Below are 21267 nucleotides of genomic sequence, written 5' to 3'. Positions count from 1 at the left end.
TGGTATTTTAACTGGTCACTGACTGAATATCTAGCCTTGTGACTTCAAGCTAATCTCTTAAGTGATGGCTTCCTCAGTTTATAAGTACAGAAAATGAAGAAGTTAGACCTAGATCCTTTGGGCTGTTAAGTTATTTGACCTTGATTTTTATGACTGTTGTGAATTAGTATTGAAACTTGAGGTTAATAGAAGATTAAATTTCTCAAGTGTTCAATTGTCCAGATGTGATTATAGTGGCTTCAGTTCTGGGTTTTAAAAAGTAATACTGTCACAAGTATTCCAGATTTATTCTTAGAGCTGCACCAAGAAAAATAAGAGAATTTCTTATAATACAAAGAACAGAAATATGTAAGTTCCAAATAACCTAATTTCAATACTTTTACTTTAAGAGAAAGTTTTTCAACAGTGATAGAGAACACTATTATAGAAACTCAAAGCCAAATGAATGGTCCTCCTTGCTATTTTTGAAACATTTCCCAGTGTATCAATTATTTAGTACTTTCAGGCATACAGATCCTTTTTTCAGAGCTTGAAGAACTAAAATCAAAGTTTGATTTTGCCTTCATTTGGAAATTCTTCATGTGTTAATGACTCATTTTTGGCACCAGCTGCTGCTGCTGCTGCTAAGTCGCTTCAGTCGTGTCCAACCCTGTGCGACCCCATTGACGGCAGCCCACCAGGCTCCGCCGTCCCTGGGATTCTCCAGGCAGGAACACTGGAGTGGGTTGCCATTGCCTTCACCATTTGGCACCAGCAGAATGCCTTAAATTGAAAAAAGGTGGTTCAGACATAATTGCTCTCTGCTATTAAATAGCGCCTATCTCTGTACTTATTATTAAATATTATTAAATATTATGCTTGCTGGTGGAGTTTGGTTTACCTCCAGTGTAGTGAATGTAATCTCAGTTTGATTTGGACCAATAAGGCACATCCAGTCCTGAAACAGAACAGCTGTTTAGCCAAAATTCCTTAAGAAGATGAAGAAATGTGGAGAAGAGAGGAACTCTGCCCCAAGGATGTTTGAGCTTTCTTTGGGTCCTAAGTGAAAACGCAGACACTTTATGCCCAAACATTTTCTTTTTAGTATATTCCTATTCACAGACACTGTGGTTAATAAACTTCCATATTCTGTAACTTTTGTTTATAGGAACAAGGAAAAGTTTTGATCACTTGATATCAGACACAAAGGCTCCTAAAAGGCAAGAAATGGAATCAGGGATCACAACACCCCCCAAAATGAGGAGAGTAGCAGAAACTGATTATGAAATGGGTGAGAAACAAAGTTAATAATTAATCTAGATCATTGAAAGTAAGGAGGGAGAGTACATTAAAAGCCATATTTGCTTTCTAGCCATTTCTTAGTGTCATTAGGATGAACTATAGAAACATTTGCTCTTTCTCAGAAGATAAGCTGTACAGTCCTTAAAATGCCAAAATCCTGAAATATGTGTGGAAAGTAATCATACATAGGATTGTAAACAGCATCGTAAACAGCTAGCCAGAACTTTCATATATAGATGAATAGTAATTTTGTATGATGTTTATGTTGGTAATTTAAGTGTCTATTAAAAAACTATTGAATTATAGAAGTGACATTAAAATATAGCAGGTGAAATAGTATCTGGTGTGTTGTATTCGATTAATACAGCTGATAGTGTTAATCCATATCTTACCACAGAAACCCAAAGGATTTCCTCATCACAGCAGCACCCACATTTACGCAAAGTTTCAGTGTCTGAATCAAATGTTCTTTTAGATGAAGAAGTACTTACTGATCCGAAGATCCAAGCACTTCTTCTTACTGTTCTGGTAATATTTTTTGCTTTTTATGTTTTTTTTCCTCCGGTCTACTCTTAGAAGGCCCTTAAATATTAAAAACATGAAAGGAAGTCTATATTCAGCTTCTCACCAAAACAGATAAAAATTCAGCCACAAAATAAAATGTTTTTTGTTTACTTTGTTTGCAGGCTACACTGGTGAAATACACCACAGATGAGTTTGATCAACGAATTCTTTATGAATACTTAGCAGAAGCCAGTGTTGTTTTCCCCAAAGTTTTTCCTGTTGTGTAAGTATCTCCACCTGCATTTAACTTTTGTATCTGTCTTGAAGTCAAATGTTTTATAAAAGCTTAGGAAAAGTATCACCCAGTAGTGTTCACTGATTGTGAAGAGGGAAACATGAGGTAGTGGATAGTGATTTTAGCTTAGAGACAGTGGGTTTAATGAGACCTAAGATTTGTTTTGGCCTGTCACTCAGGGCGAACATTTTTTTATCTTGTTGTTTCCATACATTGTTCATTGTGATGAGCATCATTTCCTCACTTAGGAGGAAACTGTTAGATTGCTATTAATGTATTTAAATTAGCATACCTGTTATGGTTTCTTTCTCAGTAGAGATTTTCTTTTTAATCCACAGTTGAATGAAAGCAAAACTGACCTCTTATTTGGGAGATGAATTTTATTCTCTCTTAAGGGATGAAAGCATATTAGCCTCAAAGTGTTCAAATCTAAATAACCCAAAGAAATTTGGGATCCCCTGGAGAAAGAAATGGCAACCCATTCCAGTGTTCTTGCCTGGAGAATCCCATGGACTGAGGAGCCTGGTGGGCTACAGTCCATGGGGTCACAGGAGTCGGACATGACTTAGCAACTAAACCACCACCACTATTCCTAATGTAGTGTCATTATTTCCTTGTTTTTGTTTTTTATTTTATTTATTTTTATTTATTTATTTGGCTGTGTCTGGTCTTAGTGGCAGCACACAGAATCTTTTAGTTGCAGAATGTGGGATCCAGTTCCCTGCTGTGTGCGCGAATGTGTTCAGTTGTGTCCGACTCTTCTGCCACCCCATGGACTGTAACCCACCAGGCTCCTCTGTCCATGGAATTTTCTAGGCAAGTGGAGTGGATTGCCATTTCCCTCTCCAGGGGATCTTCCCGACCCAGGGATCAAACCGTGTCTCTTGAATCTCCTGCATTAACAGGCAGATTCTTTACCACTGAGCCACCTGGGAAGACTTTCTTTTTGTTTAATCTTATTCATAAATTTCAGAGTTTTATGTACTTGGCCCTTGGTTATTTTTATTAATGGAGTGTAGCTGGGTTAGAAATAGTCAGTTTCCTCATAAGTTTAAATTGGATCATAGTCCACTCCCTCCAAGCTAATTTTATGTTCCTTATTTAATCTGATTCAGCATTTATTAACACTGACTAATAGTAAATTTAGTTTTAACTCCTGGGTACATATCAGTAATCAACAGGAAGAGATGGTCCTAAAGCATGCTGAGTGGCTTATAGTAGCCAGCCTTGTCTTGAGCAGACAGTCAGCATGTATAGTTAAGCATAGTTATGTGACTTTACTAGTTGGTTGCTTTTACCATATTTTTCCTGATGACTGTAAACTCAGAACAAAGAAAAACAGAAAAGCAAATACCTTTATATTAGAAAATTTGAAAAAGCACCAGGAAGTAAAAAAGCACTCAGCACCCTTCATTTTTATCACATTGTTCTGGGAAACAATATTTGTTTTCCAGTATATATTTTCATTTAATTTATCTTTAAAATGTTCCTCTGTTGACTTTTTTTTAGGCACAATTTGTTGGACTCTAAGATCAACACCCTGTTGTCATTGTGCCAAGATCCAAATTTGTTAAATCCGATCCATGGAATTGTGCAGAGTGTGGTGTACCATGAAGAATCCCCACCACAATACCAAACATCTTACCTGCAAAGTAAATAAATGTATCGGGAGGATTGTTGATGAACTTGACACAGGCCTGCTGCTAAAGAATACACTAGCTGAAGAATTTCTTAAGAGGAATAGGCTTGTTCATATCTCTCTAGTGTGCCATTTTCTTACTCTTTTAATGTTGTGTTCAGCATGATAACTGGTTGGCAACTTTTTAACTAAAGTTATGTTTTTATACTGAGTGGACTTTCAGTGAGTTTTAGTTTACTTTGATACTCATCCTCAAAAAAATGATTTTACTGTACACGTAGGTTTTATATATCATCAGCTGTATGAATTATTTAATTTCTATTAAGATTAAAAGAGTATCTTGCTTGTTGTAAGAGTAACATTTGATTTGTTGCAGGTTTTGGTTTTAATGGCTTATGGAGGTTTGCAGGACCCTTTTCAAAGGTAAGAAAATATATTTTTCTCTACTGACAAAATGAAAATTTTACTTATATAAGTATGCCTGTTTTAAGAACACACGATGTGCTGAAAACCAGAATGATTCATACAAACACATACATTATTTTTATTAAAAATTTTCTACCTCAAGATTCTTTCCAAGAGGCAATACCTTTAATATGTTTATATACTAGCTTTTACCAAAAAAAAAAAAAAAACAACTAAATTTATGCTTGACTTTTCAGAAAGGTATAATAAACCTCTGTAAACTTTTCTGTCCTCAGTCCCTCATGTAATTGATGACCTTAAGGCACACACTTAGGTATCTTATGATTAGGAAAGATCATTACATATGGCCGAAATCTACCTCATGACCTGAAATTAATACAACGTTATATGTCAATTAAACCTGTTTTTAAAATTACATAATGAAAAAAATTTACCTTGTGAAAACATTTTTTTCCTCTCAAGCTGTTGCATTAGATTCACTCTTCCCTGAAAATATCCTCATGTGGTCCATTCAGTTTGTTCTTTGATTGGCATTTGTTGATATAGTGTGACATAAACAATGTTTTTAATGATTCTCTCTGTATATGCTCTCTTTCCAAATTGATTGAGGTTCCTTGAAGGCAGGACTTCTATTTCTTTCCCTAGTGCAGTGTTCTAGAGATAGGGGTGCTGAATCAATGTAAATAGTGTAAACTTTGTTATAAAAATTGAGTGTTTAGTTTTATTTTATTATTACTGAATACCTCTTGATATGCAAAGGCTTTCATTTACAAAGTGGGCCTGAAGTCACAGAAACAAGTGTGTCATGCAGCAACTTTCGTGGTTTGATGGCCAGTAACCCTCCATTCTCTTTAGAGTGTTTATTAGTTAGTTGAATCTCTAAATGGCAGCTGGAATGATGCTCTGCTCATTCTCCCTGTTTTGGAAAATAGTGTAGACATCATTCCTGATAATTGGATTGTCTCAGGATTAATTCAGTCTTTGTCTACGCGTGGCCTCCAGTAATTGCAGGTTCATCTGGAAGCCGTAAGTGTAAGCTGAATAAAATTCCCAGTTTTAAGTCCCATGGTAGTCTATAAATATTATTTCATTCCCCCCACACTTTTTTTAATGATCTGTAGTATAAAAGAAGAAAAATAGTAAATTAAGCCCAAAATAAAAATTGAATTACTCTTTTTTGGCTTCAAAGGGGATTTAGAAAAAATAAAAAAGAACGGAGCTAAAATAATTTCGTATTTTCCATTACAGCAAACACAAATCCCAGACTATGCTGAGCTTATTGTTAAGTTTCTTGATGCCTTGATTGACACGTATTTGCCTGGAATTGATGAAGAAACCAGTGAGGAGTCCCTCCTGACACCCACATCTCCTTATCCTCCTGCAGTGCAGAGCCAGCTTAGTATTACTGCTAACCTTAACCTTTCTAATTCCATGACCTCACTTGCAACTTCCCAGCATTCCCCAGGTCAGTAAATGTACTCTTTATATAAATTTGAGCAATAATATTACTATACAACATTAGGAATTCCCTTGTTATCTGTTTACAGCAGATATTGCTCTTTTTTATCATGAAATTCATCTTACATTTCTTCTTTACCTTGTAGCTGATTTGAATTTTGGTTTCTGTAAAGCTTTCTGCTTTCAAAGAGTGCAGCAAAAATAGTGACATGTTTATAGAGTGTTTACATAGTATTCCAAGGTTGAAACATTTTTAAGAGTTTAGGCAGGAAAAGTAACCTCAGGGACAGGTAACCCCTGTAAGTGAACAGAATGATAACTCGCTTACTAGATGTGCTAATCTTGCCCTAGTGTCTCTGTGTCTCTGGCACAGCCTACTGGGTCCAAAAAATCCACACAGTATAGTAGTGTCCCAACTCCCTACTTCCAACAACAACCTGAAAATCTAGGGCTGAACAAGCACCCAGACAAAAAAGCCACAGCAAGAACATAACATCTTAAAGCCCATAAGCATATTCCTCACTCTGAAGTCACTCTTAGGTCTGAGTGTGAAAAGTATACCAATTCAACATGCAACTAACAGGTGGATACATTGGGAAATAGCTAATAGCTTGGGTGGGGCTGAGATAAGCAAGATGACAGAAACAGCAAATGCACAGAACTTTGGGCTCATTCAGTGTCAAAGCAGATGATTTCTTATGACTCCGGTCCACCCTGGAGGTGTTACTCAGTCATTACAGAACTGACACCATTGTGCATGTTATAATGACAGTAATAATGAAGGAATTCCGTTGAGGTCATGTTTATACTCAGAAAGATATCTTTTTAAAGTGGTTAAAATTAAAAAGGTTTTGTGTTTAAATTTCCATTATCTGAAAAGTTTACTCATGCTATAAGGAAAAGTTACTAAATGTAGTTAAGTGTTAAGTGGATTTTCTTTTAAAAAGCCAAGTAATGTATTATAACTACTTTGTATTGTTCAAGATCCATAAATAGAATTTCCAGTTTATAATCCTGGTTTTGCCTGAATATTTAGACATACATAGTTTTGAAGGTTCTAAAGAACTTGGCAAAAAAAAAAAAAAAAAAAAGAACTTGGCAAATCTAGTGCCCAGTTCATACATATTATAAACCATTATATTAAACTGCTATATTCATCTATGATCTGTTAAGCCTTGGTCAACAACAAAACCTTGGTCAGCAGAGGAAACAAATTATTTGATCTAGCACTTATTTGTCAGTCACCTTACTGCAGCTAGTCAGGTTTCCCCTCCCCCAAAAAATATAAGTGAAATCTTGCCAACTTTTCCCCCCTATAACTGTGTTCATTTGACCTCTGTTACCTACTCCCTAGGACAGTGTTTCTCCAAGTGTGGTCCCAGACCAGCAGCCTCAGTGTCAGTTAGGAGCTTGTTGAAATGTGGCTGCTAGAATCCCACTCCAGACCTCCTGCACAAGAAACTGCCTAGAGTAGGCCCAGCGAGCATTTTAACACTCAGGTGATTCTTGCACACTAGAGTGTGCATAGGATCTTGCCCCATTATCAGCATTTCAGCTGTTAAAGCCAGGGCAAAACTTTACTGTCTCTAGATACTGCAGTGACTACACTCTTTCCCACATCACCACCACCCCCCACACCCAGCCCCCCATGATAAAATCTTAGCTCTTTGGAGCTAGAGGGTACTACAGACGTAATTTAGTTCTGAGCTCACAGTGTCATACATGAAGGGGAGACTGGGCTTAGAAGAGCCAAGTGAATTGCTTTATCACACAGTCTTATCTAGAACCAAGGCCAGTGCTCTTCCCACCACATCCGTTGCCTTCAGTATCTGCCATCTTTCTTCCTTCCCTTCCCTTGCTTTCCCGTTCTCTTTCATATGTTTATGTCTGTCTCATTATTTCCTTTTGCCTTACCTAAGTCCACCACAGCTTTTCTCCTGTAGAGCTGTCTATCGTCTGGATTAGTCAACCACTGAAGTTGATCATGATTAGAAAATCCGTAGACTCTGCCTATATCGATCCTCTTGTTTTTCAAGTTTGGTTCATTTTAACCAACGTTTTGCCTCTTGGACTACTAAAGAGATGTTAAAGCTGTCAAAATGATTAGTTATTTTTATATTAACTTCTGTTTTTTTTAATCTGACTACCAGGGATATTTCTGCCTATTTTTACCCACTGATAGAGACAACAAAATAATCAGATTAAAATAAAGGTACCAGCACACGTTCTGGTCGCTGATGAACTGTTCATGTCCTGTGTTGATTGGACATTAACCATATCATTTGCTTAGAAAAATAGTCCTACTCTGCAACCTCTTATTTAGAATTGTCTAGAAAAATCAAAGAATAGTGTATGTGGTTTTGGTTACAGTTTTAAACCTACAGTGTCACCTCTAGTAGCTCTCCAAAGATGGCCACTTGAATGAATTATAACACCCTGAAAACCTCTGACTATTCTGAAATGAAACTGAAGTTTAAAAGTGATAGAATTAATTCTTTAGGATAATGGTGCTCAGCATTTTCTGTCTCTAAATTGTAAATTTTATGTCCTTTGGTTTGCCAGATTATTTTACTACATTTTATTAGAGAAAGAGCTTATCTTTTCAATAGTCACTTTACTCTTTGATGAAACCCATTTGTATCTCTAAATTGTGGATTTATCTCCATGAAAGGATCCTGATTTATCTATCTGCCTAATTATTGTGTTTTTGTCATTTGTACTTAGATAATACCTCTTATAAGAGTTTATACTTTCTAACTAGGCATGCTGTTTAATAACTTTAGGTCCTTGTAATCTTATATCCCTGTCTCCTCAATTCTTTGTGGAACAGAGTTTGCTGGTATCAAAGGGCTAAAAGAAGTGATGAATCTAATCCAGATTCATAACTCGCTCTAGCATTTCAACTTTGGTATTTAGTTGAATAGAAACCAGTATATTTCCCTGTTTCCACTTTGATCAGCCATGTGCTAAGCAGAAATATTTAAAGAAGCCCTATGTCTCTCCCTGAAATGGACCATGAGTGTTGCTTGCCATTAATTATCCAATATCAACCAACGCTAGTCTACTGAATTTTAAGCAGGTGTAAGCTTTGTTGCTTTTTGTCAAAAAGCAAAAGATGCTGATCTGCACACAGCTCAAACTTTGCTTCAAACTTTCCGTCGATTTAAGACTTTGCTTTCTGGATCTTTGGTACTTAGCAGGATTGACCACTAAGCTGTATCTTCTATTGATCTCCAGTATTCTCTGCCATCAAATTAGCTACATAAGAAATTCATGAACTCCCTAGCCCTCCCTATCAAGCATTAAAACCTTATTTAAGTAAAAATTTTGGTGATAATTCAGTAAGTCACCAGCTTCTGAGGAAGTGGCAGTCATTTACATAAAACCAGCGTCTCTGAAAATACATTCTTCTTGACAGATGATCATAGGCCATTTGTCTATCCCCTTAACACAAGGAGGATTTTTTTATAAGTTTTATGTTTTTATATATGAAGATACATAAATGACTGTCTTCTGACTCCACTCCTCACAGAAATTGAATTTGGTATCCGTGGAGCCAGTGGAGTATACTCAGAGTTCATTGCATATGAAATTGTGTTAACTGTGGCCCTTATTAGCCAAATGAACATAGAACTTTGTCTCTTCAGATTTTCCCACATGCCATTATCAGAACCTTGAAGAGAATCTATAACATTTACTCTTTGATAAATAAGAATATTTCAAATTTGATATTGTGATCCATTCTTTGGCCCAGTGTTGCTGAGCTGGACATGAATTAAAGAACCAGAATTAGAGCTAGAAAATAAAAACGTATCTACTAAAAATGCTGTATATGGGCCTTTCTCTTGCTTAAGAAAGCCATAAGTGGCTCTCTAACTGGGTGAGCAAAGGTGCCTTTTTAAAACCATGTTGAGTGCTTTATAACCATTTCAAGTATGCATTTCAAATACAGTCTTCCTGTATCCTCTTCAAATATTAAAGAGCAAGTATACTAGAAATAAATATCCAGATGGCATTATATGGATTTTGTGAGCTGCAGTCCACGGGCCTGCAGAGTCGGACACAGCTGAGCACACAAGCGATAGTTGCTGGATGATGGTATTCACTAAAAAGAAATTAAATAGATTCATCTACAGTATATTAAAATTTAATTTATACTCTACTGAGACCTCCTAATATTTTTCACACTGTCATTTAATTCAGTAAACACTCAAACTCCTCTATTGTAGGTATTCAGTAGGTACTCCAGAACATTTAAAGGTGAGAGACCCTGGTCCCCAGAGACTTGGCAGTTTTTGCCTATGGATCTCAGTATTCAATTTCAGCTGAAGTTGTTATTTCCTTCTGAGGCATGTTTAACAAATCCTTTGTGTACACAAGTTCTTTGATTTTTAAGTACAAGATTAATACTACAGTACTCTGTAGAAAATAACCCCAAATCCAGATTTTGTCTTGAATTATCATTCATGGTTTACTACATGCAAGGGACTCTGTTAAACCAAGGGAAGTGGGGGCACTAATAAGACATGAGACCTGCCCTCAAACAGATTTCAGAACAGTAAGAGTGGCAGGGTATACACAGTATACTGTTTTGACCTCTTTTGTGACCTTTTGTAGTTATATTGTACCTTATAACTATAAAGTATTCTGACCATTCAGAGGGACATCTGTTTGGAAAAATCAGGTGATAATGATGGCTAAAGTTTAATAATATATTTTTTGCCTCAAAAATATGTGAGATGTATATTACATTTTTTAGCAAAAATAAGCCTGTGATCTATTTTAAATATTTTTTCACTTGGAAAAGAAAATCTTAATTTTTTTCTTTGATCAGCTTATTTTACTGTTAGTATTAGAGCATGAATATTTCTAGAGCAAAGACCTAGTTGTGGAACTTTATTTTAAATTCACTTCTTTCATTTCGTTTTGGGTCTGTGTCCAGGACTGTCAGTCAGTTATTCCGTCCTTCTGCTCTGTAAGGTGGACCTCCCCCCAGGAAGCTGGGTGGGCCAGCTAGGGATTCTAAGAGCCCCAGCCCCGAGTAGTGCTGACGGCTGTGTGCAGAAAGGGTCGGTTCATCAAAACCATCTCTGCAAGCCCTATTTTTCATTTTCATTTCACTATAACCTTGCAAAAAAAAAAAAGAGAGAAGCCCTATTTTTCATTTTCATTTCACTATAACCTTGCAAAAAAAAAAAAACCATCTCTGCAGAGAGTAGACTTAGTCACACTGCTGCTGTGTTTACCAGGTTTAATGTGTCTCCTCTTAGAAGAAACATAAGAAACCTCTATTTTGAGACTTCTTAAAGTCTCCAAAGCCATTTTTTTTTTAATGTTTTATGAAACTACTTATGGTAGCACAGACCTTTATTTGGTATATTCTTGATTTATTTTTCTTCTTTTTCTTTGTTATCACCTTCTATTTAAGGGAGAAAAGTCATTTTAAACTGAGCAACTAGTTGGTGTAATTTCTGCAAATTTTCCACTTCAGTTTTTAATGTAATTCTTGATTTACACTAAAATCCTTACTTCTAATAAGGGTGGTAAAAACACATCTATCTGTAAAATTGTAGGTTCTACCATTTATTAGTTGGTAATATTTAGGAAATTAGCTGTCAGTTCAATAATTAAAACTAGAACCCTCCTGAAAAACCAAGAAAATTAATAATGATCCAGTATCTAATCATATTTCACCCTTTAAAAATCTTATGAACATCACTCACTTTTGTTTTCTCTTCCATTCTGTGTCTGTGAAGCTTCTCTGCCTTGCTCTAAATCAGCAGTTTTCATGCAGCTGTTTCCTCATCAAGGTACTCTTTACTTTTGTCATCTTTGCACGAATTACTGCTTGCCCTGCACTCATCCCAGGCACATGGCATGAGACTTCATTCACCAATCCCTGTAAGCAGAGTCTGGCTCAGGCACATAAAGGACTTGCAAGGCCATTCCTGTAAGGTCTGAATGCTTCTGGCGCTGCAGGGCCAGGACTGGTCTTGATGGAAGAGCTGCCCAGGTTCCCCCTGAACACTGAAGATGCTGTCCCGGCCCTGAACTAACACAGGCAGGTTAACAGGAAACTCCAGGGAGAGTTACTGGAGCGAGGAAGGTATGCGATGTGGGGAAGAATTTTTAGCTTAGGAAGTATTTATTTTCCGTAAATATGACGCCAACCCCAGTGTTTCCTTAGAAGTTAAAGCTGGCTGTCTTTTTTAATCACCTGTGCTAAAAAAAAGGAAGGAATGCGGTCCTTAGTTAGCTCAAAGGACTAAGAAGAAAAAAGTGTGATGCAGTTAGGTCTCATTTATAAAAGATGCCTTTTCTTTCTTTTATTCTTCAGTAATTAATATACAGAAAGATTAGACCTGTTTAGAAAAAGAGATGTCAGCAATTGATGAAAATCCATTACAAATATTTTTAAAGTTCCTATAGTTGATCTTTTGTATATCTAGCTCAAAAGATTAATAATTCTAAATATATAATTAACACATCTCCATCAGTGTATTTACTTGTGGTACTAGTGGTAAAGAACCCACCTGCCAATGCAGGAGACATAAGAGATGGAGGTTTGATCCCTGGGTTGGGAAGATTCCCTGGAAGAGGACATGGCAACCCACTTCAGTATTCTTGCTTGAAGAATCCCATGGACTGGGGAGCCTAAAGAACTACAGTCTCTAGGGTCTCAAAGAGTCAAGCAACATTGAAGCGACCGAGCACAGCGCACACACACAAGAATAAGCTCTGGTTACCTTTTCTTCTAGGAAAACTTAATGGTGTTTTTTGCTTATTTACATTAGTTTTAGTAACTTTAAAAATTCTAGTATGAAATTAAAGTCCTATGCATTTGTTGTAAAACTGCTTTCAGTACTTCACTTTTTTTTCCCAATTATTAGGAGCATCTTAATTTGTGTAGTAATTATGTGCAAAAAATCTTCACCTAGCTTATCTGATTCTTCTAACAGTCCTTTGAAATAGGCACATGTACTGTTAATTTTAAGTGCCAGATTAAGAACTGAAACAAAATAAGAGTTCTCATCCAGACAGACTGGACCCTGGGTCTTCTGATGTGCCTTATTATATATGTAACAAATAGCCCTCTGACACCTTTGCCTTCTCATAGATGCAGTAAGAATTTTCTGACAGGTTTGCCATAGATACATGGGATAAACTAAGCAGTGCAGATTCAGGGACCTTACTAGAGCCCTGTGCAGGTGGCAGGAGATTTGGATTATTATTAAGTTTTTCATTTTCTCCTCAGTTTCTCAAGAACTAAAAAGGATTTGATCCTTTTATTTTCTCATGAAAATATTAGATTCCAGTTTGAAAGATCATTTTGGTGTTTAAAAAATAGGTGACTTTAAGTATTATTTGTCGGGATGGAACTGTATCCCTAGTTGTCAAAGTAAACCCTGATACCTGCCTTCAAGGAACTCATGTTTGAGCAGAGGAGGTAGATATATAATGGATGTATGTTATTTAACTATAGTGTAATGATTTTTTTTCCCACTTACTCAATTCAGTGAATTTTGGCCAATAACACCTTTTACTTAAGATTTTATCTTTACTTGAAACCACTACAGTTCATTGAAGCACAGTGCTTATTAATACACTGTTGTGAAAAATTTTCAGCTTCTTCTGCCCTGCATGTTTGTAACTGGCTGCATGTTTAAGAACAGCATATCTAAGGGAATTTAAAGTAGTAAGTCAAGACTTCAGAGGTTTTTAACCTTTTATTTCACCTGAGTGGTCGCCTCCAAGTTTCTGTCAGTTTGTGGATTTCTGCTTTTGTGCCCACTGAGAGTCAGAAGGGAAGGCCGTGCTTAGGGGCATCAGAAACCAGGACACAAAGCCTGCAAGAGGCCTTGATGAGTGGGAGTGCGGGACCAAGGTCTGCTCACTCATATAAAATGTTGGTGTACCAAAGCAGGGTGGGTCTGTCTACATTTAGGCAGTTGGGCTGATAATCTGAGAGTTTTTCCTATAGAATATCAAGACCAAATCCTTCACTAGCTTCTAGAAAGGTTTCTAGTCTTAATTTAGGAGGGTTGAAAAGAAGAATGCTGCCAAAATTCTCAAAAGTGAGAATTGAGCTTAGAAACCAGGATACTAGGATCATTCTGTTTCATACTAACTTGGCTTTTTTCAAGATGCTATCTTTGATATAATTGATTTTAAAAAAGCCTCCAAGATTTTTATGTCAGCCTCTCCTTTGATCCTTAAAATAAAACATTTTTGCTGTGAAATCGAACTTAGGAATCACCATCATGCCACATTTACCTGTGTGTGACTTGTAGGGTTGGGTCACTCAATAGGAAGAAAACACACACAAAAAAACACAAAATGAATTGAGATGAAAATTGAATTTGAGAGTAAAAATGGGACCTCCACCTCTCACATAGCATTGACACTTTGGGTTATCAGTGACAGTCCTAAGTCAATGATACTTTAAAATTTTTAATTAAAAGGAACATACCTGTGTACGGGGGAAAAAGTTAGAAAATTCAGCAAAATAGAAGAAAAAAGTCACCTATAATCCCACCACTCTAAGATAATCACTGTTTATTAACATTTCAGTGCTTCGCCTTCTGATTTCTCTTCTTTATGTAGTTGAGATCACAGTAGGTGTAAAACTTTATTGCTTGTTCTTACCCTTAACATTTAAATTTTTATTTAGAGGTCTGAAGGTTATTTGCTTAACAAAATAGGAAATGAAATATTCTTAGTATATCTTTGAAGAAACCTTCACCCTAGTGACTTACTCTGATTATAATTTATATAACTTTTAATTCTTAAGAATTAAACTGAACAGGCCCTTGTCCTCAGATGGAAGCTTTGCCTCCTTGCAGTGTGATGACTGCTCCTCCAATCCCCACCCCCAGAAAGAGCCATAGTCTAGTCAGGGGTGTGACTTCACCAAAGGTGGTCACACAAGAAAGGGCCCCAGGGTGGAAAATTGCTGGCAGAGGGACACCAACTCTCTGGTGGTTGACAGTGTGTCCCTCCTGATGACCATCTCCTGATTGTTTCAAACTCTTATCTTTAAAGTTCCAGTTTTGCCTGAATCTTACTTCCTATTAAGGAAATAACCCTAGATAAGGAAGGAACTATTGGCCTTGTACTTGTAGGCCACATGCAGATTTGAGGAAAGGGAAGATCAAATACACAGACAAGTTCATGATCCTTTCAGACAGAAGAAGCTAAAAACAGTATTGTCTTTTCCAGTAAAAATATGGTGCAGCCACACTGGCAGTCAAAGGGATTGATACTTTTTGACTCTCCCCAGTTGCAGCCGTCACATTTAAAAATGGAAACATTCTGTTCAACCAGTGTTTGTTGGAAAAGACATCAACTAGATCTTAGAGAAAAAACAAAAATGAGTAATAAATTATCTTTGCCCTTCAAGGTGCTTTTATTCTAGTAGAGAAAATATGACATATACACAGGTGGTGACAATATAGACAAAATATAAATGCCATATAAAAACAGGGAGAATGCATCATGAAAGAAACAGAAATGAGAAAAAAATGCGGGTTGCCCTTTATCTTGGAGAGATCGGTAAGGCAATTGAAAGAGCTGCACGCACATCACAGAGTGCAAGGTATGTTCAAAAGATGATAAGCAGTCTTCTTTCAATTTTGTTATTTCTTTTCTAGATAGCTCTGGAGAAGATTAAAATAAGTATGCAGAAGAGAATAAAAATCATCCAGAATTCTGTTACCCAGAGAAAAGTTCTTTGAACATCACGGTGTATTTTCTTCCATTTATCTTTCTACCCATAGGATTCGATTAGAACAGACTCAGTGCAGGTTCACTGCCCTTGGCTCCTGGAGAGGTGTTGCTGACATTTTTAGTGCCGCACCCGCACTCCCAGCCCAGGGCACTTTTCCATATGCCTGTGTTCCTTTGATAAACTCAAGACAGCAACCCTCTAGGAAGTCTGTGTAAATCAGACCAGGTGCCTGTAGATGCTCCATACTCTGAGTGGAGTTCAAGGCTGACTCCAAACGAAGGATGTGTGTGACTCCTAGAAGGAGGTCATCACAGAGCCATTTTCTATTCATGAGCCAACAGACAGATGTATGGATCTTTCAGTCACATAAGTACTTTTTGACTTGAAGTGCTATTTTTTGTCCATAAATAGAAATTTTTCCATTCTCAAATTTACTCTTTATTTTAAAATTCAGATGATACAAATAAGAATAAAGTAGGGAATTCCCTAGCATTCCAGTGGTTAGGACTCCCCACTTCCATTGCAAGGGACATGGTTCGAGGAACTAAAGTCCCAAAAGTCACGTGGCACAGCCAAAAAAATAAAAAGAGTAAGTTAAAAATTACCTGAAATTGTACCATCCAGTAATAATGTATTTTGGCAGATGTTTTCCCAGCCTTTTTTTTTCTTCCTATATGTGTATTTCTTTTCCCCCTACTCCCAAATTATGGTCATTTTTCTATATTAGTAAAGATTTGCTACATTTTGCTACAAATGGCTTAAATTTTGCTACAAATGACTAAAATACTTTTTCTTTTGACACCAGTAGTTATGTCAAAGGTGGGTATAATCGGTCTAATTATTTTAGTAAAGTTTGTTAAAGTATAACAGAAAAGCACACAGATTATAAATTTACAATCTAATGAACTTTTAAGAAGTAAACATACTTAAAAATCCAGCATCCAGATCAAGAAACAAAACATCACTGGCACCCCCAAGAAACCATCCTCATGCCTTCATCCAGTCACTCCTTCCCCAGAGGTAACCGCTATCCTGTGACCTGTCTAATCTGTAATCTTTACTAATCTGATGAGTAAAAAAATACCCTGTTTTTTGCTTCTTGTCACTTTATGAAGTTACTAATCAGATCATTTATAAAATACATTGTAGGGCCCTGTTTGGGGAGGTTTAATCTCCTCCATGAGAGAAGTAAATGGCAACTGTTAAGGTGTAGAACAAAAAATGACTTGGCAGAGTTGAAAAGATCAAAGCAAAAATTCTGCTGTATGACCTTTGGGATATATTATCTTCTCAGTAAATGTTTGAGCTCCTTTGGGGTAGGCACTATGATTTTGAGAAGAAAGGGCATCCCCCTTTCTTTGAAATGGCGTATTTCTGTAGGTTTTGGAGTTACAGAATACAGCCTGTGTATAAACAGCTAGCAAGCTACCTGGCCCTCTGCTGGGCACTTCTGGTATGATTTGGAGGAAGGCGTTCTGGTCTGGTGACTGCTAGCGTTTCTTTCATTCAGCTCAAGCCTGCCTGCCTCTGGCTTTTCCTTGCAACTTCTCTGGTTTTTGTTTTGTTTTTCCCCCCTTATGCTATTTTTCTGCTATGGTAGCAAATTTTGCTGAACAAAGTGTGAGGTGCGTAAACCTCAAGATCTTTGTAAACACTCTTAGCAGTTGACTGTTAAAATGAATGCGAAAACAATAGACCAGGTTGTATCTCATTTCCAAATTGTGAGATTCAGTCCTGGAGCTTAACGCCAGAGGAGAAGGGGGTAACTGGCTGCTTCCTTTCTCTCCAGGAATCGACAAGGAGAACGTTGAACTCTCTCCCACCACTGGGCACTGTAACAGTGGACGAACTCGCCATGGATCCGCAAGCCAGGTGCAGAAGCAGAGAAGTGCTGGCAGTTTCAAACGTAATAGCATTAAGAAGATCGTGTGAAGCTTTCTTTCTTTCCTTTTTCAAACAGACTTAACTGACACGGGCTCTTCACTAGTGACCCCTCACCTCCGTGCTGTGATGCTGCACTTCATGTTTTCTAATGAGCCCATCCAGTCTGCCATGTTGCCAGATGATCAACTCTTGGAAGCATTGCCTAAATTTAATGCTGCTTTTTTCTTTAACTTTTTTTTTTTTTTTTTACTTTCGGTTTAAGCAAGTGTTCAGAACAGCTGCAGAGAGTGGGCAGTCAGGACACTTGAACTGAGAACATCCCAATTGTGAGAAAGGATGAATTCTTGAATACTGCTACTACTGGCCAGCTATGAAAGCCATTTGCACAGAGCTCTGCCTTCTATGTTTTCCCCTTCTTCAACATAAAGTAAAGTGTTAGTCTTATTTACACACTTTTCAAGATAGAAGTTTATGGGAGAAATAATATTATAACCCCAGTATGTTTAATCTGACTTTTAGCTGTGGACTTTTTTTTACCTTACAAAACTGAAGAACCATAGAGGTCAAGCCTCAGTGACTTCACACCATAAAGCCACAGGCAAGGTACTTTGGGGTAGGGGGGAGGGTGGAGGGATTTAGTATTTTGTAGTGGGTTCTTAAGAAATACTAACACTTGAGTATTAGCAATAATTACAGGAAATAAACATAACCACATATATCTTAACATTACTGAATTGAAAGAGATGAGTTCTGAGGCCTTATCCAAACTCAGTCATCCAAACTAGTTTATATTTTTCTCCAGTTGATTATCTTTTAATCTTTAAATATGCTAAAAGTCATTTTTTTTGTTTTTGTACACCAAAACTATACTAAGTATAGTAATTATACATTTTTCCCCTCCTCCTCTTCTTTACTAAATAATTCCAATCAGGGTAATCAGTGAACAAAGTGTCGAAAATTGTTCCTAGAAGGTAATTTCGTAGATGGTTGCATTAGCTCCATACAAAATGGAATGGTACGTGACTATTAGAGTAGATGATGCTTTTATTTTGTTTAATATTTTTCCCAGAAACATAGAGTATGGTGTATATTATCAAAACTTTTTTTGATGAGATGTATTTTAAATGTCTTGTAATCTTTCCTCTCCCCTCCAAAAAATCAGGAATCTCTAGCAAAACGTTTCGGTTCTATATGATAGAATTGCATTTAATCACTGTGAAAGACTGGTCAGCCTGCATTATTATGACAATAGGGGACCTTGAGAGTTGCTGCTATGCTGAATGGTATGGATTATCATGGCATTGGAATTTCCATAGTGATGCAGGTCCAGTTTCTTTGTGGTACCTGCAGTATGCAAAATAATTTGACTTCAGTGACTATATTAGTATCTGGATGTTCCAATTTAGGACTAAACCATATTTATTACAAGAAGATATTATCCCCCTATTCCTGGGCTCCCTTTATATGTTAAGATGTAATGGCTTTGGGAGGGGAAAAGAAACCTAGGGGAGGGGGAATTTCCTAAAGTGCTGTTTCATGAGTGGATTTCAGTAAATTAAATTCCACAGCTAAATCAATAAATAATGGTACACTTAAGTGTTCTGATTTTAATAATATAACACATTTCACATTTATCCACACAGTAACAATGTAATATGTTAATGTAAATAAAATTGCTTTTGATATTCAGAAATAACAAGAATTTAATTTTTTTAATTTGTTTACAGTCCTGGGAAAAGTAAGAACCATTTGCCAAAATGAAAAAAAAAAAACACTTTACTGCTAATAGTTATTTTGACCCTGAATTGTTGGAAAATATTGAAGATATGTGCAATTAACTAAACTTTTTAACTATTGTAGAGGCTTCATTAGAATAGAATGTTGTAATAACAGAGCAACTAAGGTGATAAGGAAGTAAGACCAGAGCTGAGCTTAGAAATAGATCTTTGACAGCCTGGTGCCAAGAATGCCAAGCTGCCGGTAAGGTCCGTGTCTTCCCACAACCCAGAGCTTCTGGGGTGGGCACCCTGGCTCCTGGAATGTGAGCTTTTAGTAATTTTGGTTCTGTGTTTTTCCCTCTTTGTTGGTTGGTTTGGTGCAATGACTGTGGGTAGTATTACGCTATTTTGCTTCTCCCATCAAAACAGAGAAACTTCCAAAGCTTTACCGCTAAAAAAATATTGATCTTTCCATAAACAAGTTTTCCAGGGTATGTTATTTCTGAAATTTATTTGTTAACTTCCCTCTAGTGTAATGAAGGGAATGAATTCACTTGAAGTACCTCATGAAATGATCTGCATTGCATAAATCAGAACTTTGGACCTTCTTTGAATTGCAGAAGTGCTTTTAACCAGTACATACTAGAAATTTGAAAACTTAAGGTTTAAGGTTCACCTTGTTTAAAGAATTTCTGACTTTTGAGGAAACTCTAGTTTTCCAAGAAACTAAAATGAACATGAGGTCAGTCTCACCAATATGCTTCCCCTGGAGAAATGAAACTTTTTTTAGGCCTCATACATATAAACTGCACAAGAAATTCTGAAGTTTACAGCAGGTTGCCTATTCTGCATAATCTGATGTAAGTTCTATAAAGCAATTTGTTTTGGGTTTGTAGATGTTTCCCCTGACTTTTTAAAAAGGAAAACATTAACTCACCATTTTTTTGTCATGATCTCCCTGCTTTATCCCCCGCTTTGTCCCAGGGGTGTGCCCTTCTTTGCCAGCCTTGAGACCTGGTTCTCTAGCTTTGGGGGACATGGCCAGTGCTCTCTCCTGCATCCACTCAGCACCTGTCATTACTGGGGGCCGGCTCCGTGCAGGTCCTAGGCCAGGGCTGAGGACCCTGGAGAGAATAGACAGGGGATGTCCTGGGGGAGACAGAATGGAAGCGGCAACCCACCCTGCTTAGCAGGCTTTAGGGTTCTCAGTTCTGTTTTGCTTCTCTGTCTGTTTTTTGGTTTTGTTTTTACATCCCACCCCTAACCCAGGCATATGAGGCATGTCTTATTCAATGTTATGCAATGGACTTATACAAAAATTCACTCTTAGTGTCAGCCACACAGTTTTTTTTTTAATGCAGTATATTCACCTGTAAATAGTTTGTGTAAAATTTGACAGAAAAGTATATTTACTACACTGTAAATACATGTGATGATATATTGTATTATTTTGCTTTTTTGTAAAGCAGTTAGTTGCTGTACATGGATAACAAACAAAAAATTTGATTATTCTCGTGTTAGTATTGTTAACTTCTTCCTGCGACTACGTTACATCATTTAAAGAAAATGCTGTGTATTGTAAACTTACATTGTATATGATAACTTCCTCTCTTTTCTGTTCAGGCCCAAACTCTGGCAGTTCCCTTGTCTACAGCCTCGTTAATATTGTAAGCAGTTGTACGCCAGCAGGAGAAATACTGCCCAACAGACAAAGTCCACCATTGTAGGGGAGAACTGTAGAAATCCATTTCAGATCACTGTTGTTCCTATCCCATTCTCCTCCCTGTGTATGTACTCCTCCCCCTTTTTTTAAGTAAAATGTAAATTCAATCTGCTCTAAGATGTGGGGAGTTATTTAATTTCTTCACATGCATCAGCTCTCTTTTCTTACTTGCCCATTACTCCTCCCTGATCTTTTGAAACATTAAGGCCATTTCCTTTCTTTTAAGGATGTCTTGGGTTCTTAAACCACCACCACCACCCCCTACCCTGCCATGGAAAAGACCTTTCTAGTTCGAGAACTTCTCCCAACTAAAGGTAAAATAATTTTGATGAAATGCGTAGGGGAGAAAAAAGTTTCCCTTGAGTCTGAAAATTAGACTGATAAATTGATAGGAGAAAAGCCTACACATTTATTTAGTATAAATTTTACATGACAGGAGCCTTCAAAAAGAGATGAGAGAACCCCCCCCCCCCCCGCAAAAAAAAACAAAAAACAGTTAAACCTGAGTATTTCTATCCTAGGTTTGATGAAGAGTGGGCATTCGTGTAGAAATCTCATAGGTCAGACTATGAGGTAAGTGCAGTAAAGTTAGGAAACCTAGCAAGATCTATT

General features: G+C 37.0%; 1 protein-coding gene across 9 annotated transcripts in view; it reads left to right on the top strand.

The window, feature by feature from the left end:
• NF1 (neurofibromin 1) overlaps positions 1-20772 on the top strand; it is a 233396-nt gene extending 212624 nt beyond the window's left edge. For 7 of the 9 annotated variants that reach the window (XM_070478737.1, XM_070478736.1, XM_070478735.1 and 4 more), the window contains 8 exons: positions 1148-1270; positions 1679-1809; positions 1968-2068; positions 3590-3732; positions 4096-4142; positions 5394-5610; positions 17120-17817; positions 20556-20772. In XM_070478737.1, the coding sequence (XP_070334838.1) occupies positions 1148-1270; positions 1679-1809; positions 1968-2068; positions 3590-3732; positions 4096-4142; positions 5394-5610; positions 17120-17262 (905 nt within the window). In that variant the 3' untranslated portion in view covers positions 17263-17817; positions 20556-20772. The remainder of the gene's footprint in view (positions 1-1147; positions 1271-1678; positions 1810-1967; positions 2069-3589; positions 3733-4095; positions 4143-5393; positions 5611-17119; positions 17818-20555) is intronic. The other 2 variants (XM_070478738.1, XM_070478739.1) reach the window with 2 other exon arrangements.
• The last annotated feature ends 495 nt before the right edge of the window (positions 20773-21267 follow it).

The sequence above is a fragment of the Odocoileus virginianus genome, chromosome 17 (genome assembly GCF_023699985.2).
Source record: "Odocoileus virginianus isolate 20LAN1187 ecotype Illinois chromosome 17, Ovbor_1.2, whole genome shotgun sequence".
In the NCBI taxonomy this organism is placed as follows: domain Eukaryota; kingdom Metazoa; phylum Chordata; class Mammalia; order Artiodactyla; family Cervidae; genus Odocoileus; species Odocoileus virginianus.
Note: the sequence above shows the minus strand (reverse complement) of the source record. Positions and strands in the feature narration are given on the sequence as shown.